We start from the raw sequence: 19,627 nt of genomic DNA on the forward strand, positions 1-19,627 counted from the left end.
TTTCTGTAGTAAAGCTTGATGGTGGTGTTCTCCGTGGTGTCTTCTTTGGTAGTGTACCAGTTTTCCATGGCTTTTTTCATTCAATGTTCGATGTGTTTGTTGGAAAAACCATTATTCACAATGCAGGAAGAGACACACAAGTAGAAGCACCTGCAGGAAGACAAGCATCCACAGAAGAAAGAGTACCCCCTACATGAGAAAGACATCCTGGAGGAAGGACCATATGGAGAGAAGCTATCACTGTCAGGAGACAGCAGCCCCAGTGCCAATTCTGCCTGAACAGAGTTTCCTTGACTTCTCAGGCAAATCAGCCAATCAGAGGCCAGCATTCTGAGCACTAAAACCAACTCTATTTTTCATTGGCTCCCAGCAGTCATAATCAGCCAATCAGAGGGCAGCTCTGAACACTAAACCTACCCTATTTTTCATTGCCCCCACCCAACTGATCTTGTTTTTCACTGGCTCCCACACAGAGTCAACAATCCTGGTGTCCAGCATAAAAGTTGGCATTGCACACAAAAGGTCAAGGACAGGAACAGCTCTGATACTCTCATCAGGTTGTAATCCTCTCATTTGATGGAAACACCCTCCCCACCATGGTGTCGATCCTCAACCCTGGGTACTTGGTCTGCATTGGGGAGAGGTCTGACTTGGGTAAATTTAACATAAACCCCCCTTCCTTGCAATTAGACAAAACCTGGTTGTGATGTTCCACTTCAAAGACTGGGGATGCTAGGATCAGCCAGTTGTCCAGTCTTTGCAGTCTTATCCCCTTGGTGTGCACCCAAACTAAGACCAAACTGAGACTAGCTGGAACACTACACTTGGGTGAACACTTGCGGTGCTGTCGTCAGCCAAAAGCAAAGGGCCTTGAACTGGTAGACTACTCCCTGGGAGATGAACTTCAGGAACATCCTCGACATCTTGCAGATAGGGATATGCAGGCAGGCATCCTGTTGATCTATGGATACCATATACTCCTTGCCCCAGATGGAGGCCATGACCGATTGGGGCTGCCCCTTGGGAGATTCTGGCTGCATCTGTCAGTGCTCTGCCTTGAAGCATGAGGATCAGGAGACAGAGAGCAGAATGGCATAAAGACCTGTCCCACGATGTGCTGCAGTCCCAGTCAGAATTGCTCCTCAAGCAGGGTGTAGGCCGTCCACTAATGGTGGCTTTTACGGCGCCGAAGGGCAGTCTGTACACCTGTAACAAGGCCTCTTGGCTTCTGGCACCTTCCTGCCTCTTGGATTGACACGGCTCAGCCCTCCAACTGGACGGGCAGGAAGCAGAGTGAGAGGAGTCTCTGTACAGTACACATCATATCTTGGCACACACTTCATCCCTGCTTGACCTACTCCAAGATTGGGACGGGGGTTTCCTGCCGCTGTTATGTCCGGTGGATGACAGGGCATGACTTCTGGTTCTCAAACCACACTGCCTCCTCAAGGCATGATGAAACTCTTGATGTCCGGTCTTGGAGAAGAGAGAACACCTGACAAAAAAATGCCTCAGTGTATCACGGCTGGGTGACTCCGCCCTCGGAGTCGCAGTGCTGCTGCTCATCTCAAATCCTACAACGGAGGGGATTGTTGTGCAGCTCCTCAACATTCCATAATGAAATGGAGGACCTGGCAAAGCTCTTGACATGTGGAATCCCCCTGACTCAGCCTTAAGTCATTGGATGTTTCCCTCCCTCTCGCAAGTCCCGAGTTGGAGAGGGACAAGGAGAAACATATCCCAAAGCAAGGTGATGCCAAAACTTCCCATACTTAGCATACTGTTGTCTCGACTCAGGCTGTGTACCTGTAGTAAGAAATGGGGAGAAACCCTACTGAAGACCCCCATTTCCATTTTCCCAGGTTGGTCCATGATGTGGACGTACGAATGACTATGTGGTAGACTAAGTTTGGGTTTGTATGATGAAAGATGATTTGTGTGAATTGATTGTTTCGTTTTTGTTGTCGTGATTTTTATTATGTTTATTTTGTTTTTTGTTATGAATGTCTGATGTATGTATTCATGTTGTTTTTTTTCTTTTTTATTTGCAGTTTGCTTGAGTGTGATAGGGTAGAGTAATTGGCTTCCCTTCACCTGAACTGGAAGAGGCTTTACCTGGAAGATGAAATTGACATTGGCAACTACCAAAGCAGTCGAACAGTTGGTGAGACCTAACCATTTTCAAGGGCCTTAGTGTGAAGTTTTCATGTCAGTTACAGGCAGTCCCCCGGTTATCGGCGGGGTTCTGTTTCTGAGGGTGTGATGATAACCGAAAATCGCTGCTAACCGAAAATCGGTGATTTTCGGGGGTTATCGGCAGAAAAGCACCGATTTTCGGTTATCGGCGCCAATAAGTGGAAATGGGCGATTTTTGGTGCCGAAAATTGCCAATTTTCGTCGCTAGACTAGTGCCATAAAACCAGATTGCTGTTAACAGAGCCCGCCATTAACCGGGGACTGCCTGTACTTAAGACAGTGACTGTCCTAAATGGGATCGGGATTAGAGAAAGTGCTTAAATATCTGTAGGCTGATTAAATTGTGAATGAGATCTCAGATTCTCATTTGGAAGGAGAGAAGGGCTTTTGTCTAGAAAAAGACTGCATGAAGAAATTCCAAAGTAATTTCTGCCCTCAGCTTGGATGTCATAGCTGAAATAAACTCCGTAGTGATCCCCAAAATTGTGTGCTGACTTTCATGGTTATCTTGGATTATTCTGAGATGAAGTGCTGAGAAAGATAAGGAACTTGAATGGAATATACGCCAGAGTTGGATTATTTGTTGATAATATTTTGACTGTTGATAGTATTAAGTTAAGCTAAGTTAAGTACTGAAAGATGATAATTGCTAAACTGTGGCAAATGTAAATAAAATTAGGATAAGGTTCTGTTTGAAGGTCTTCAGCCCACTGTAATTTTAAGGTTAATAAATTAGGATAGGTGAAAAAGAGTTTTCTTTAACCTCTGAATCTGTTCCCATCATCCTGTACCAACTGTGTCAAATAAAAAAGCCCCTACAACTACACCTCGCAGACCTAAAAAGACGAATAGTATTGGTCAATCCAAGGAAGATGGTACAGCTGCTGTTCCATTCTTGACAAAGCCTCCTCCACAAAATTTAATACCTGTCTAGGAAAATTCCTGTTGAACATCCTCTAAAGGTATGTCATTAACTGAGTTTGATGCCTCTAAGCACAAAAATTATTTATACCAATCTAGGAAAATTCCAGCAGGTTTCCTCAAAGTATTTATTAACTGATGGGGAGTGCTACCTTTTACACAAGGGTTTTACACAAGGGTATCTATACATGTAAGTGAAAAACATATCCTAATTTTCTCAAGGGCAGCCCATTAACCCTTAAACGCCGACTGGATGTATCATACGTCGACTAAAATTGTCTGTCGGGTGCTGAGTGGACGTACAGTACGTCGACTACAAAAAGTTTTTTAAATATTCGCGGAAAAATAGTTATAGGCCTAGTTTGCGAAAGATTTTAAATCACGCGCCTTGAGGGATGCTGGGAGTTCACGGATCATGCTGTTGTTTTGTTTACAAGCGTTACCCAGCCACGCATGCGCGAATTTCTTTCTTCTCGCACTACAGAGCATCAGCGACGCATCTCAGAAATTCTTTCGTCACTTTGTCGTAATTTTTACTCCATTTTATATTAGCCGTTACATAAAGTTTTATATATGAAATGTGCGTAATTTCATGTAGAATACAAAGTAAACAAGACATGGTTGTAGCTTTTATAAGTTTTGAAATATTTTCAAATAAATCACGATGTGCCAAAATTTCAACCTTCGGTCAACTTTGACTCGACTGAAATGGTAAAAAAATGCCATTGTAAGCTAAAACTCTTACATTCTAGTAATATTCAATCATTTACCTTCATTTTGCAACAAATTGGAAGTCTCTAGCACAATATTTCGATTTATGGTGAATTTTTGAAAAAAACTTTTTCCTTATGTCTGTGTGGTAACTCGGCCGATAATCTCAGAAATTCTTTTGTCACTTTGTTATAATTTTTGCACCATTTTATATTAGCCGTTACATAAAGTTTTATATATGAAAATATGTGCAATTTCATGTAGAATACAACAAAAAATAACTCATGGCTGTAGCTTTTATCAGTTTTGAAATATTTTCATATAAATCACGATGTGCCAAAATTTCAACCTTCGGTCAACTTTGACTCGACCGAAATGGTTGGAAAACGCAATTGTAAGCTAAAACTCTTACATTCTAGTAATATTCAATCATTTACCTTCATTTTGCAACAAACACGAAGTCTCTAGCACAATATTTCGATTTATGGTGAATTTTTGAAAAAACTTTTTCCTTACCTCCGCTCGCGGTAACTCTGCTGAAAATCTTAGAATTTCTTTAGTCACCTTGTCGTAATTTTCGCACCGTTTTATATTAGGCCTTACATAGAGTGTTATACATTGAAAATGTGTGCAATATCATGTAGAATACAACAAAAAATAACTCATGGTTGTAGCTTTTATCAGTTTTGAAATATTTTCATATAAATCACGATAAATAGAAAAAATTCAACCTTCGGTCAACTTTAACTCGACTGAAATGGTCGAAAAAATCTTGTTTTTACGTCCGCGCATTACGAATTCATGCATCATTTTGTGATAATATTTTCTCTGTGTTGCTCTGATTGTTTTACAATTTGTTATATACCAAAATCATCGCAATTTAGTGTACAATAAAACAATAAAAATAAAGCTCATTATCTTTAACCGTTTTGCTCACAGCGCGATTTGTATACAATTATATATGAAATTTTTTTTTGTGCTGCCATATATTCCAATATTTATATATGATGATATTTTTTTTCATTTCTGATGGTTGCATACTAAACTTCAGGCAATGACAAAAAAAAGGAGCCAAAAGTGAACTCTTAATCTTGAAAACTAAGCGTGCTGTGATTTTTTGGAAAAAAAAAAAAAAAACTTTTTTCCGCTTCGGCGCTAACTCCCGAACGCCGCCGGCATATGACAGACACTTTTGTAAATAGAGGTTCGGTGTTTAAGGGTTAATAAGTGGGTTCCATATCCCTTACACTAAGGTATTCACACCTGTTTAGGAAAATTCTACGCGAATCTCCTTAAAAACTACTCATTAACTGATGGTGTCTATACAAAAAGATTTATACATCAAGAAAACTTTTAGTCAAATTTTCTTAATAGCTGCTCATTAAGTGATGGTGTCTAAACAAAATCGTTTATACATCTCCAGGAAAATTCTAGTCAGATTTTCTTAGGAGATGCTGATTAATTGATAGGTCTTGATAATTATGAATCCGACAAGAAAAAGGCAAAATTTTAAGGCACAAATGGTGTAAAAAGGGAAAACTAATACTTTAGGTTCTCCCTCTGAGTGCAGTGCCTCTGGTTCCAGGGTCTCTTCTCCAGGAGGGGGCTCCAATTCCAGCAGCTCCCTGGCTCTGTTCTGATGTATACTTCCTCCTTGGCAATTGGTTTTACTTTGTAGTGGGCCCCCTTTCCCACTGGTCTTGTCTGTTTTCCCCTCCTGGAGAAGAGAGGGGTCCCTCTAATGACGTCACTCCTGTAATTTGTAATCTGCTTTGAAGGAGCAATCCACTGAAGGAGAGAAAGAAGAAGGGTGGGGTTAAAACTCTGGGTGGCATCGAGATCAAGAGCAAATTGCCTCACTTGGCTCTCCTTCCGTTAGCAAGGAAGCTCTCTTTCCTCCCCCTCCCTGACTCTCAGGTGTCGAAGTGTCTCTCTGTCTCTCTCTCTCTCTCTACTCTGGGACTTAGCTGGGGGGAGGGGAGATCAGCACAGTCTTGACCACTTCGTTGAAGTCGGGGGAAGGTGGGGGGCATGGAGACTCATGTTGGTCAGTGTATGGGAATCTTGAATGTTCCCAAAGGTGTAGCCTCCTTAAGTTGTTGTACCCTTTCCATCTGTCTGTCAAAGGTGGCGAAGGCAGGAGCACTGAAGGACATGGAAAAGGACTAAGGGTTGTTCCCTAGAGGAACTGCCCTTCTTACAGCATCTCTTTCACCATCAGGGTGAGCCACCCTACACATTCATCACATGCTATCGTCTCTGAAGCGGCAAACACACAGGGTGCAGGTCTACCGCAATCAGGGACATAAGTTTACTAAAGAAAACAGGTTTCAAAACCGTGGGCGACAAAACACATGCGGATGCTACACATCATGCTGGGTCACACAAAGGAGGTCATCCACATGGCTGGGTCACACAAAGAAAAATGCTGAAATGCCTCCCTTCAGCACAAAACAACATACACTGCACAGTCTAAAGCCCAGGGCTCCTGGAGGTCAAAGCACTGGAAGGGGAAGATGCTGCGGTGAAAATGAACAATGGGCATGAACATGTGACACACAGAAAAGCAAATCTCAATTAGTAACAACAGGTAAGCCTATTTGTTAGGCAGTCATTTTTGTTTTTAAGTAAGCAGACAGCCACAGCGCACTTTTTGCTGAGTGCTCTCCTACTATGAAAGCGTAAGTTTGTATTCCCATTGGAACAAAGTGTTATTTCCATGTAACTTATATTCTTGTTTCACCAGTATTCCCTATTTTAATGGCTGCATCCATTTTGATTACAATTTTAAAAGACATATTTTAGCTATATAATTAGAAAATGAATGATACTTGTACAGTATACACCTTCATGATTTTAAAATTTCATGACGGATAAGGGAAAAATCTTGTATTGTTCTACAGTTAGTTCATCAGAAAAAAAAAAAAGATTTCTTTTTCCCTCTTAAAGATTTTGTACGTAACCATATTTACAGCTTCCCTGAGGTGTGCACGGAAAAAGAAAGACATGCTATGCACAGAATAATACAAAAAATAAAAATTCATCTTATATTCTAATTCATTTTTACTGAAAATCAAGTGAACTTTTTTGATTTTCTGTTAACTTTTTTTGATTTTCTGTTGTCTTTATATGAAATGTTATTTTATAGTTTCCATCTGTTTGAAAACTATAGCTCAAGACTGATAGTCTTACAATGGTTTTTGTTGTATGGCATTTATAAACAAGTTCTGGCATGCAATATAATGTAAGTGATTTTATATGAGTCAGCCTCCCACGCATCGAGGGAAACTAAGGGGGTGAAAATCTTTCTTGTCAAAATTGGTGACCGTTCTGGCACAACTTCTTACCCTTAGTGCACTCAGGGTCGTCAGTTCACCAAGATCAGACCAAGTACTGAGGGCAGGGTTTGACATGAATATTTCTCCTAATTTGACTACATCAGGTACTCCAGTTCTACAGGTGGTGAGGCACTTTAAATTATATGTCCAACTCCACCATCCATCAAAATTAGTAACCAGTCAACATCTTCCAAGCTTGTCAAGGGTATGTCATTTGAGATCAACAAGGGAAAAAGTCTTCATCAGTGCACTCAAAACTGGCCTTGAAGGTAAGGTTGGACCTTTGAGTAGAAAATAAACCCATCCCCAACGTCAAAGCTCTTGAACTAAGCAAGCCTTCACACTCCTTAAAAATGCTAAGCCACTGGTGGGAAAGTCTTTTTTAATGAAGTAAATAAATCATATTTTACAACATACCTTGAAACCATATTTGGCCATAATCTTTGCTGCAACGGAACTGCCAACTCCACTGAAATTTGTACCTTTAGGCATTTCTTCTGAGCCTAATGATGGTGGAGGTGCAATGGCTGCACCTGCAACTGTGAAAAATGTCAAATTTTATTCATTACTGTAAATTATTTGTATGAAAATAATTCACCTTTATTATTAGTGACACACGGTGAAAAGATGAAATGCCTGATGTCCTGAACAACTAAAATATATACAGTCAACCCTTGTTAAGACAGACTAATATGGGGGCCAGGGTCTTAGCCGATAGTCCGATTTAACTGGCGATACCTATATATATATATACCTATAAATATACTGTATTTTGTTATTTTTATAAAGAGTATAAATAATAAACCAATGCAGAAACGTTTGAATTAAATCTCATGGTAAAAGACAAAAAATGAAGAATAAAACATGATAAAAATTATAGAATTCAGCCGCATACGTAGATGCCTAGGTCAAGACATGAATGCATAACTGTTAGGTAAAAAGAAGTTGAGTCTTTAAAATGAAAAGTAAGATAATGAAATTTAGATTACAGGTACACAATCCTTTATCCAAAATCCTCAGGGCCAGATATGTTTAAGTTTTTGGAATTTTTCGGATTTAGGAACTGTGGTGTCAGGAGAATAATCAAACATCATTATTGTAGCACAAACATTTTTTTTATGTTTTTTCATGTTAGTTATTTTCATTATAGTTTATTATTATCTATATTAATATACTGTTAAATGAATCAACGTGAGACAATTAAGACCATCAATAATAAAATAGTGGGACAATTAAGACCATATATATGTTCACTAGCACATTTTGTTTTCAACAAAAACATTCCGTAAAACGCAAAAATATACAAGATCAAAATAACAGTAATTCAACTTGTGAATTTTAATAAGTAAGACTATAAAATACATTTCATCATATCGATCAATTTGCAGTGGTAAATTTGAGGACAGCCTGGGAACAGGATTCGCAAGTGATGACGCATCACTACGACAGGGTGTGTGTGATTTTTCATACCGCTATATTAAAGTTAAAATTATTGTTAAATTCTTGTTTTCATGAAGAAATAATTATATACAGCAAATTATTGAGTAATTTTTGCCATCAGCAGTCAAATAATCACGATCATGGTAACGTTCAAACTTAGTGCCATAGAAACAATTTGTGATCGAAATATGTCTATAAATAGAACAGAAGTAGAGGGCTGTCACTGGCTAACAGATCACCATGGAAACCAGCCAATCAGGTTTTAGGTTCCTGAAAAGGAACGTTTTAATCACATGAAGCTGACGATGATGTAACTAACGACATAAGCGGGTGCATCTTGAATACGATACGTAGTTATTAATAGTGTATGTATTTTACTGATTACATGAAGAATAGAATGAATTCCTTCTTATTACTTTGGGTGCAAAATTGTTGGTTCAGAGATTCTTCAGCAACAAAATAATTTTTTTTTTTGCTTCAGAAGATATTTACTAACGCTGCATTGACATACCTTCAAAACAAAATTTATTTCTTTAATCTCTCGAGGATAGAATTAAGCTGCACAGAGGAAACTGGCAATTTCACTCTCTCTCTCGAACAGTAATTATCTTAAATTGTGGACGAACATTATGTATTTTAAATCGCCTGACCCTCTTCGGTGTCCATCTTATCTGATATCCTGATTAATGGGGTCTGACTTAATGAGGGTTGACTGTAATGGATAAATAGGGAAAGCTTCCAAAGATACAGTCAATGACAGAAAGGCAAACACAATTTACATGTACAATATTAGTACTCTTTCAATTATCAAATCTATTTGGCACAAGTCATGTTTACTTTCCTTTGCTTTACCACTTTACTGAAATGTTGAGGTTGCCTCCAACTTACCGTTATCAAAACATCTTACAATGCTAGTAATTACATAAAGGCTACTTACTCGTGACTTTTACTGAAATATGATGATTTACCACAAACTTCATGCTTTTCCTAATACGAATGGTTATTTTTGAAAAAATTTATGCTTGACATACAACATTCAAGATGGATTACATAACCCAACCACTGAGAATGCAATGACATCATCTACAGAAAAGTGTCATAATGACTTTTCAGTTTTCTAATTTTAAGCAAACAGTATATTACATAATTATGTTATTTCAAAATGACATTACAACCAGCTTCATACCATTAGAAATAAATCTACAGCCAGCAATATGGGGAAAAATTACTCATACATAATTGATCAGTGTTTGATTTGCCACAGAAACAGTTTGGGACCTACTTATTCTCAACATACAAGTCATTCATTAACTGTGATTGTAAGGGTACCTCAGAAGAGAAATCTGAGTCTGGAATGCTACATATCACTGTATCACAGTTTAATACACTCTTCTGAGTTTCAAGTCTTATTACATCATTCCGAACTATTAGAGCATCAACAAACGATAATTCAATATCATCAAAGTTTCTTAGAATGAGTATCATGTATTGTATTTGTATGCAAGGCAACTTGCAAACAAAAGTAATTTTGGAAAAATGTACGTTTTGTACATGTGACAATATTTTTACTGTAGTCACTTTTTACTGATTTTTCTTCTTCAGACCACAATACATTTATACAAATCTGAGATGGCTGTCCCATTGCCTAAAGGTTATACAGTATGCCTAAACTGCAAAACCAATTTTATCTTTACTCGAAGTAGGCTGACAGTCAGTCAGTACAAAGGAGCGCAGTCCATGTAAAATAATTGATTTATTTTTCGAAACAAAGTTAATTTTTAAAAAAAGCCAAATGTCTAATATATGTCTACTATACAGACATAAAGTTAATTCTGCCATAAGAAGCACAAAATAACTAAAATTCCCAAGGAAATGAAATAAAGTGATTACACAAAATTAAATATGTACCTTGAAAATTCACAAAGAGGAAAGAGGCCATATGAATTACTACTAAAATTATAAATCAGTTTGTTGAGACCTTATTTCTAGACTTGTAAGGGTCAGCCAAAGGACGAGAGCTGAAAACTGAAGCAAGGTAAAGTTAAAGTTGGATATCTATACAGGAAAGAACCACAGGAACAGATGAAAATTAAAAGCAGAAAGTGATGCAGCTGGGGACCATGGAGAATTACAGAGGATCTTTGGTATACAAAAGCTCAATAGTAACATCACAGGATTCTTTTTGTATCTTCCAAAATCGCTGCTGCAATGTAAAAGGTCATCAGGTTGCCAAGTAGTGCTGAACTTTTTTATTCTCATGTCACACATGTTGATAAGTTTGTGAATTCACAGCTAAAATATGATCTTTTAATCACTGTATCATGTGAAATCTACGTGAAATGAATTTTTTTTAACTCTAAGCATGGTATGACATGGTTGGCAGGGCTTGTCAGTGCCTCTTCAAACAACTTGCTATTTAAGTGTTCATTGTAATTTCTTCTGCACCATATAACAGTAGATCTAATAAGGTCAATTACAAAGTATCCTTTGAACTCTGAAGTTTTATGCTATGTTCAGACTGTCAGTATGTTGTGATGGTGATTCACTGTATAAGCCTACCGCAAGAAGCTCTAAGGCTTCTGAGATGCAATTCTAGTTTACTACAGGATTTTATGTTTAGAGGTTACCTATTCTTTGAAATATAAAAGATGTTGATTCTTTAAATTATACCAAGGGGATAGTAATTAATTAAAACAGTCCCATAACCCCCCGCGAATAGGTCAAATCCGCGAATGCTTAAAACCCCTCTAAAAACACTTAGAACTGCCCATTTTGATAGCTTAAACCAAGAAAAACCCTGTAAAAATGCTTATACCTGAGTAGTTTAATAGTTTTATCACAAAAAGTGCATTTATTCATGAAAATTATATGAAAATACAGTAATTAGTGAATATTTCTCAGTGAAAAAATACATGAATGGGCGAATTTTCCGTGAATGATGGCTAGATATGTTCCACAGAGAAACCTGTGAATGCGTGAGTCCATGAACCATGAGAACACGAATACTGGGGTTTTACTGTATATATATATATATATATATATATATATATATATATATATATATATATATATATATATATATATATATATATATATATATATATATATATATATATATATATATATATATATATATATATATATATATATATATATATATATCAATAAGGTAAATTTAGTATGATTCACTGTAAGGAAATTCACCCCTAAAACCTCTCAACATTGCCTTTTTGGGGGAAAATCCCCTTTCTTGTCCAAAGTGCTCTCGGAGATCCCTCAATTCCAGCTGCAGACCCGACCAGAGCTAATCCTCAGCCGAGACAGGTCAGCTGGAGGGCTGGCCACGTGCTTTCCGACATTTTGAAATCGGAACCATGCTGCCTGCAGTTCCATGTGGGCAGAGTGATCACAATGCCATCTAGCAAGAGAAAGCCATAACTTTCGAAGCTATAAAGGACCCTGGAGAGAGGAGCTTGCCCTCAGAATTGTCGGCGGCACCATGGACTCCAGAGCTCCGTCCCTTGCTCTAACAACTGCCTATTTTTCCAAAGTAACTTTTGTTGTGAATTAATTCGCTTGCCCTCCCCCTTGCTGGCCCTCATAAGAAGAGAACCTCAGCTCCTAAAGAAAGGTAAAGTACCAGGTTTTAAGGTTTTTCATCAGCCACATTCCCTATTCTCCTCCAACTGTGTTCCTTCCTTTTCATAGTGCGATATAATTACAGTGAGACCTATATAGCTTTCTATTTTGTGCTGTTTAATTTGCAAAGCATTTATGAGAAGTGTAACATAATCGTATGATGTTCGAGTCACTGGAATCGAGTTCAGTCTAGGCATCTTCTATGCAATTCCTTGATTCCTTCATTACAGTGCTAGTTTCGGTTAAGTAACCATGAGAGTTTCGATTGCAGGACAGTAATACCCAACTGTGGATCTGTGTGTCACTTCGTGTGCGTAGCAGCCCTGCTACTTCGTTATCAACAACTTTTGAAGCGGGAAACCCAATATACTCCCTCCAGGAAATTCCCTGTCATTTGCTCTCGCCTCATTACCCGAGAATTATGCTACCATTCATCTGATGTGTTTTCTTTTGTAAGTATAATGAACTAAGTTAAGCCCAGAGTTTATCTAATCTCCCACCTTTGAAGTAGCCCTTCTGGCATACGTTGTTTGTAATTTTAGCTGTCCCCCAAGGCCAGAGTCCAGATTTTTTTGTAATTAAGGTAAGTTGCACATCATCCTAGTATACCTGATTTATCTAGCAAGACCCCAGCTTTAAAATTACTGCTAAATATATATATACAGGCAGTCCCCGGTTATCGACGGGGGTTCCATTCTGAGGGTGTGATGATAACTGAAAATCGCTGCTAACGGAAAATAGTGGATTTTCGTGCGTTTTAGGCGAATTTCGGGGCTTATCGGTGCCAAAAAGTGCAGATTTTCAGTTACCAGCGCTTCTGTTAGGTATGTATCAGTGCCAGTACCCAATTATCGGTGCCGATAAGCAGAAATAGGAGATTTTCAGTGCCAAAAACTGCTGATTTACGTCGCTAGACAAGCACTGTAAAATCGGATCACCGTTAACCGAGCCCGCCCTTAACCTGGGACTGCCTGTATATATACAGTATATAAAATTACACACATACATATATACAGTAAACCCCCGTATTCGCAGTCACATGATTCACGGACTCACCTATTTGCGGATTTTTCTGTGGAACAAATACATGCATTATTCACTGAAAATCAGCCCATTCACTATATTTTTCACCAAGATATATTCACTAATTATTGTACTTTCATCTCATTTTCATGACCAAATGCACTTTTTGTGATAAAACTATTGTAGTGCTCGAGTTACGATAGTTCACCTTACGATAATTCGATTTTGCAATGGGGTAAGCAATTAATACCGATATGACAATATTTATAAAATATTTTTAAATTTCAAGTGGGCGCAAGCAGCAGCGTACAACCAGGCAGCGAGAAACACCCAATTACAATAGACCAGCTTCTTTTCCTCCAACTCTTTATCCCATCTCCTAGTTAAAAAAAGTAACAGAGAATGATAAAAGTATTGTTAGCAACGTTATACTCTTGCATAAATGTGTACAGCCATAAACAACCGACTGAGAAACTGTTGTTTTGTTTATCACCGAATTGGATAACAACAGCACTTTTGCTTGTACAGGCAGTCCCCGGTTTACGACGGGTCCAGCTTACAACGTTCCGAGGTTACGACGCTTTTCAAATATATTCATCAGAAATTATTTCCTGGTTTACAACGCATGTTCCAGGGTTACGACGCTTACGGCGCCAATCTGATGGAAGAGATATGGCTCCAAAACGGCAGAATAATAAAAATTTGGAGGTTTTTTTATGAAAAACTCAATAACAATGCAGATTACATCGTTTTCAATGCACCAAAAGCATTAAAAGTAAGGTTTTCTTTGGATTTTTGACGATTTTCGACAATTTTTCGGTTTACGACGCGGCGTAAGAACGGAACCCCCATCATAAACCGGGGACTGACTGTATTTCAGTAACACACAATTACCGTAGGTTATAATACAAATGACGTTACGTAGAATAGGTCTGATATATTTTTACATTATAACCTTATTCAGTATGGGTAAAAGATCGGCAAGGAAATATACTGCTACACTTATGCTGCAAGTTGTAGCTGAAGCTGAGAAAACAATGTTCAAACTGCTAATGACTATAAATTATCGTCCACTGGCAACACAAATTAAACTCAACCATAATTAAAATTGGAGAGAAAGTATTTTAATCAAACTACTGGGCATGAAAGATTACATTACAGTACTGCTATTTTTACACCGATAAACGATAAATATGTAAAGCTTGTATCATGATGAAATCACCTGAAAATAGCGAACGGAATCTTGATTTTTTTCACACAACACAAACACCCCCAAATGGCCAACGTCATCTATTAACGAAAAAAATAGCTAAATTAATTTCACAACAAGATGTATTTATGTTATAATTCGACTTAAAAACACTTTGTACTGTATAGTGAAAAATAACCATGCCCCATATAAATAATTATCTAGAGATTCATTTACGCTAACTAGAAGCAAGAAAAGTGCTCTGAACAGAGTTAAATACGGTGAAATAAACTTACCGTGTAAACATTTCCAAAACATTGATCATTACGATCACAATTTATAATACAAAAGCAATATCCATACAATATTATTGGATACAGTGAATTAAGGCATAACATTTTAAAAGATCCATGGAAAAGATTCATATTTGTTATGTTGACGTTTTTATAATACGATATGTGAATACAGAGTACAGTATAATGTAGGCTACACCACCATATATGCCTAAGATGCACCATAGTGTAGGCTAAGCTAATTCTTGTTTGTTATTCAATTTCTCTTTGTATTGAATTATCATAAGTCACCCTTCATGAACCTCCAGAATTAGCCGATATTAATAATCGCTTTACCGTGTATGTATAGAGTACAGTAAACTCCCCAGATTCAAGTTCTCAAGATTCGCGGATTTCTCTGTGGAACGTATCTACCCATTATTCGCGGAAAATTCACCCATTCGCGGTATTTTTCACTGAGAAATATTCACTAATTACTGCATTTTCATACCATTTTCATGACTAAATGCACTTTTTGTGATAAAACTATTAAAATACTCAGGTATAAGCATTTTTAGAGGGTTTTTCTTGTGTTTAAACTATCAAAATAGTGTTTTTAGTGTTTCTAAGTGTTTTTAGAGGAGGTTTTAAGTATTCGCAGATTTTAGCTATTTGCGGGGGGGGGTACACATTCCCGCGAATACGGGGGGTTTACTACTTCATAATGTAGGGTAGGCTACCATACATGTATACATGCTAACGAATACCCTGGTGTAGGCTAGGCTATATTCAAGATACACTTTTTCCAACAAACGATTTTTTTTTTGGAACCTAACTCCATTGTAAGTAGGATAATACTTGTATAAGCATTTTTAGTTTTTTGTGTGTTTGAACTATCAAAATAGGCAGTTCTAAGTGTTTTTAGAAGGGTTCTAAGTATTTGCGGGTTTTCGCTATTCGTGGGAGGGTGCGGTATGCATCCCCCATGGATACGGGGGGTTTACTGTATGCTTATATGTCACAAAATAGAGCGTGAAAATATATTCAGCCAAGGCCACACATTTTCGAGGTACAATGCTAAAAACACTGAGAATATCTAACGAAGAAAACATTAAAACTGAAAAAATGGGAACAAATATCCACGAGCCGGTTAAAACTAGTACAGTACAGTACAGCCCAACAGGTGATTAAAATGAAACAATCTTACAAACCTCATTAACAACAAATGGGTCTAGTTTGTATATACCCTGGCTTACATTCAGTAAGTCACCGTGATATTTAATCAAAGCAGATTCAATAACATTTCTACGAGTTATATTGTTACAATGAATAATATGATTAAAATTATTAATGTGTAAAAATAAAGAATTCAATATTTGTCCTGTTCTCGTTATATATCCATGTTATTTAATTCTTGTCTCCAGTCCATTCCCAGATTGTCCTATATAAAAACAGTTGCAATTCATGCAAGGAACCCCATAAATGCAGCCATGAGAAACTCTAGGAGAATTCCTTATGTTTTTCAAAGTATTTGAAAATTTAAGAACAACATTAATAACAAAATTCTTGCAAAAATTTGGAACCCTACATAGGAGATCGCTATAAGTACATTTTGATTGTTAAAAGCCACTCTGGTAGTTACTGAATAAAAAGTTTTTTGTGCTCTTTGCAAAGCACATTCAACAAAATATTTGGGGTATTCTAATTTTTCTGACATGTTAAAAGTATTTTCAAACTCTTCATGAAGAAATTCAGGGCTGCAGATACGTAAAGCTCATAAAAACATGGAAGAGAGAGCAGCCTTCTTTACTTCATTGCTATGATTAGAATAATAATGGATGTATGAATTTACATTTGTAGTTTTCCTATAAACTGAGTATTTAAAGCCATTTAAAGTACGGTGAGCAATTACATCTAAAAATGAGGGACAACCATCATGCTCTTCTTCATAAGTAAAATTAATGAAAGGTACCAAATTGTTCAGTTTGAAAAGAAATGAGAGAAGTGTATTCATATTTTCGGTTAGAGGCCATATACAAAAAATATATGAAGAAGAACATGATGGTGTCTCATTTTTAGATGTAAATCTTCACCACACTTTAAATGGCTTTAAATACTCAGTTTATAGGAACCCTACAAATGTAAATTCATACAACCATTATTATTCTAATCATAGCAATTAAGTAAAGAAGGTTACTTTTTCTTCCATGTTTTCAAGAGCTTATGTATCTGCAGCCCTGAATTTCTTCAAGGAACCTGAAGAAGAAGAAGGGGCAGAAGAGAGCCAATTAACCAATAAGAGCCATAACCTCTCCTTGGCACTCGAGTCTCATTGGCACAGTGCCGTTTCCATCTCAGAGTGATCCTGGCATCTACCCAGAGGAGGTAGCCTGCATGATCTCTGCCCAAGTAGACTAACATCTAACACTCTAGGCATCTTGCAGTACTAACCCTGATAATAACCTTATGACAAACCTATCCAATACTCAAGCTGGTACACCCCTGATCACTTACCATAATTAACCCTTCAGGTTGCTTATGTCCAAAATTGTTGTGTGTTGCTCCGTGAAGCATTGCGTAACCCATTATTAATTGCATTTAGTCAGGTCAGTATCATTTAATTTAGTGCCAGGGCCATAGGATAGCAGACCATGTTAACAAGACACATTTATCATGTGCCCATTGCCTAGGAGTAGAGTTCCCCTGTCATTAGAGACAGCCAGTAGAAGTCTATAGATACCTTTGCATAGGCGTTAGGCCCTGCTGTATGAAGTTAGCAAAACTAGTATCCCCTCTTAGCAGGTAGGTAGGTCCATTTAGCTAGCTGCGGTGCAAAGGCACAACTCATTTAGGGAAGCTAACTATCTAGTTGAGACAAATAACATACTTAGCCAAGGCCTTCACGTCCAAAAGGGAGTGAATACCTTTTTAAATGGGGGAGCTCTCATATATATTCCATTCTTCCCTCTCATATATATTTCCGTCCCTCCACCCAGTTAGTTAGAAAATCAAATTTAATGGCAGCTGGGAGATGCCATTAAGGGGGGGGTGAACATATGTAGGCCTACCCCCATAATCACCTGATTTGGGGCTTAGATAATCATTAGGGACAAAGGGACCAATCAGGGCTGTAAGTGGGCTACTATACTGACCCTTAGGGACTTAGCTATAAGACCTGTTTTCCCTACGACCTTTGGCTGGCTGAGTGACTGCTTTCAGATCGCTGATGTCCTGTGCCCAACCCAAAAACAAATCGAATGCGACGCCCCACGACCTGGCCGAGAGAAGGACTCCTTCCCCAAACGCCACAGCACCAAGTTGGTGCGGGCCTCCTTCTCTTTGAGTTGGCACGGATTGCGAGACTCCTGCGGCCAAAATTTGTCTTTTGCAATGAGCTCAATGCCTCCTCGTGAATTTCTCTCCATTTTCAGTATTTTCAACTTTTCATTCTCCTAAACAAAACACCTCTTTGTTCAATCAGACCTAGCAGCCCATTTGCCCCTCATGACTTATCCCAAGCTCAAATTAAATTAGTTCAGTGATCATAATTAGATCATTCCCATCATAGTGTTACCATGTGCTAATTAAATCTAACTGATCAATTCCTCCATCATGCATCTTTAATTTCATATGAGAGAAAGTCATTGGATTTGAATGTTAACCTGGAATTCTCTTCTAGATCCTATCTGGCTCTTCGAGCAGTCTGTCCCTGCCTTGTGAACCAAAAATAGCTTAGACAATTAACTGCCATCCTGCCACACGCAAGTCTTCTGATCACACAGTCCCGGGGCACTAGACAGTTCCCCCTTAGTGAACAAGTTGCAGTAACAACCAAAAATCGTTTAACCAGTCCGCAATAAAGTCAATAAGTGTCGAACCATTTCAGGGTGGTAGCCTTTTCAGATTCAGTGATTTGCTACGCAGTGTTTCTTATGAAACATACTACTGTATACCCTTATACAGTATTATAAAGTATAAAGGAGTTTTTGCTTTTAAACGAGACATAAATAGGAAGCATGTTAGGATGCCAGTTAGTGTTTTAGAAGTAAATCCTATGCGGTCATATAATGTCACTTTTGAGAACAGGTGTACCATCTTGTGTACCATGTAAAGCACACGTCTGTGTAATCCCTTACAAGTGTCACTAGATAAATTAAGTCATAGTAGGAGACAGATACATATACCTCACCAAAGTATGGTCAACCAAACAATAAAAGCTTCTGCTAACTAATCTGTCCTTTTCACAAATTTACTATTAATCTGATAACAGTCTAAAATGAAATCTAATTGTATAAATACAATACCCTTCCAAGATGATACATAAAATTTCTTCAAATATAAAATTACTATAAAACCTAGAAAAAATTAGGGAATTTGGCAGAGAAGTATCCAAACTGTTATTTTAAGTGTACTTTATGTACAAGGCTTAAATTAGTTCCTCATTGGGCAGGTGGGTACCATTCTCAGCTAGCACTCTGCTGGCCATGAGTTCGAATCTCCGACCGGGCAATGAAGAATAAGAGGAATTTATTTCTGGTGACAGAAATTCATTTCATACTATAATGTGGTTCGGATTCCTCAATAAGCTGTAGGTCCCGTTGCTAGGTAACCAATTGGTTCTTAGCCATGTAAAATAAATCTAATCCTTCGGGCCACCCTTAGGAGAGCTGTTAATCAGCTCAGTGGTCTGGTTAAACTAAAGTATACTTAATTTACCCATGAAGTCCACTGTCTAATTCCAGAAATATGACAATACATGTACTATACTGGTAGCCCCCGCTTACCTCCAGCAGCATCGGTGTTACGGCGCTTGGCTAACAACGTCGTTAACCAATTTTCAATGCCAATAAGTGATTTTCGGCACCGGTAAGCACTTTATTGGCATTGGTAAGCAGTTT

At 37.8% G+C, this 19,627-nt stretch overlaps 1 protein-coding gene across 3 annotated transcripts in view; it reads right to left on the minus strand.

Annotated features, from left to right (window-relative positions):
• The window catches only part of Spf45 (splicing factor 45), a 164,004-nt gene that overhangs the window by 57,884 nt on the left and 86,493 nt on the right, over nt 1-19,627 (minus strand). For all 3 annotated transcript variants that reach the window (XM_067091746.1, XM_067091744.1, XM_067091745.1), the window contains one exon: nt 7,584-7,705. In XM_067091746.1, the coding sequence (XP_066947847.1) occupies nt 7,584-7,705 (122 nt within the window). The remainder of the gene's footprint in view (nt 1-7,583; nt 7,706-19,627) is intronic.

This window comes from Macrobrachium rosenbergii, chromosome 48 (genome assembly GCF_040412425.1).
Source record: "Macrobrachium rosenbergii isolate ZJJX-2024 chromosome 48, ASM4041242v1, whole genome shotgun sequence".
Taxonomy (NCBI): domain Eukaryota; kingdom Metazoa; phylum Arthropoda; class Malacostraca; order Decapoda; family Palaemonidae; genus Macrobrachium; species Macrobrachium rosenbergii.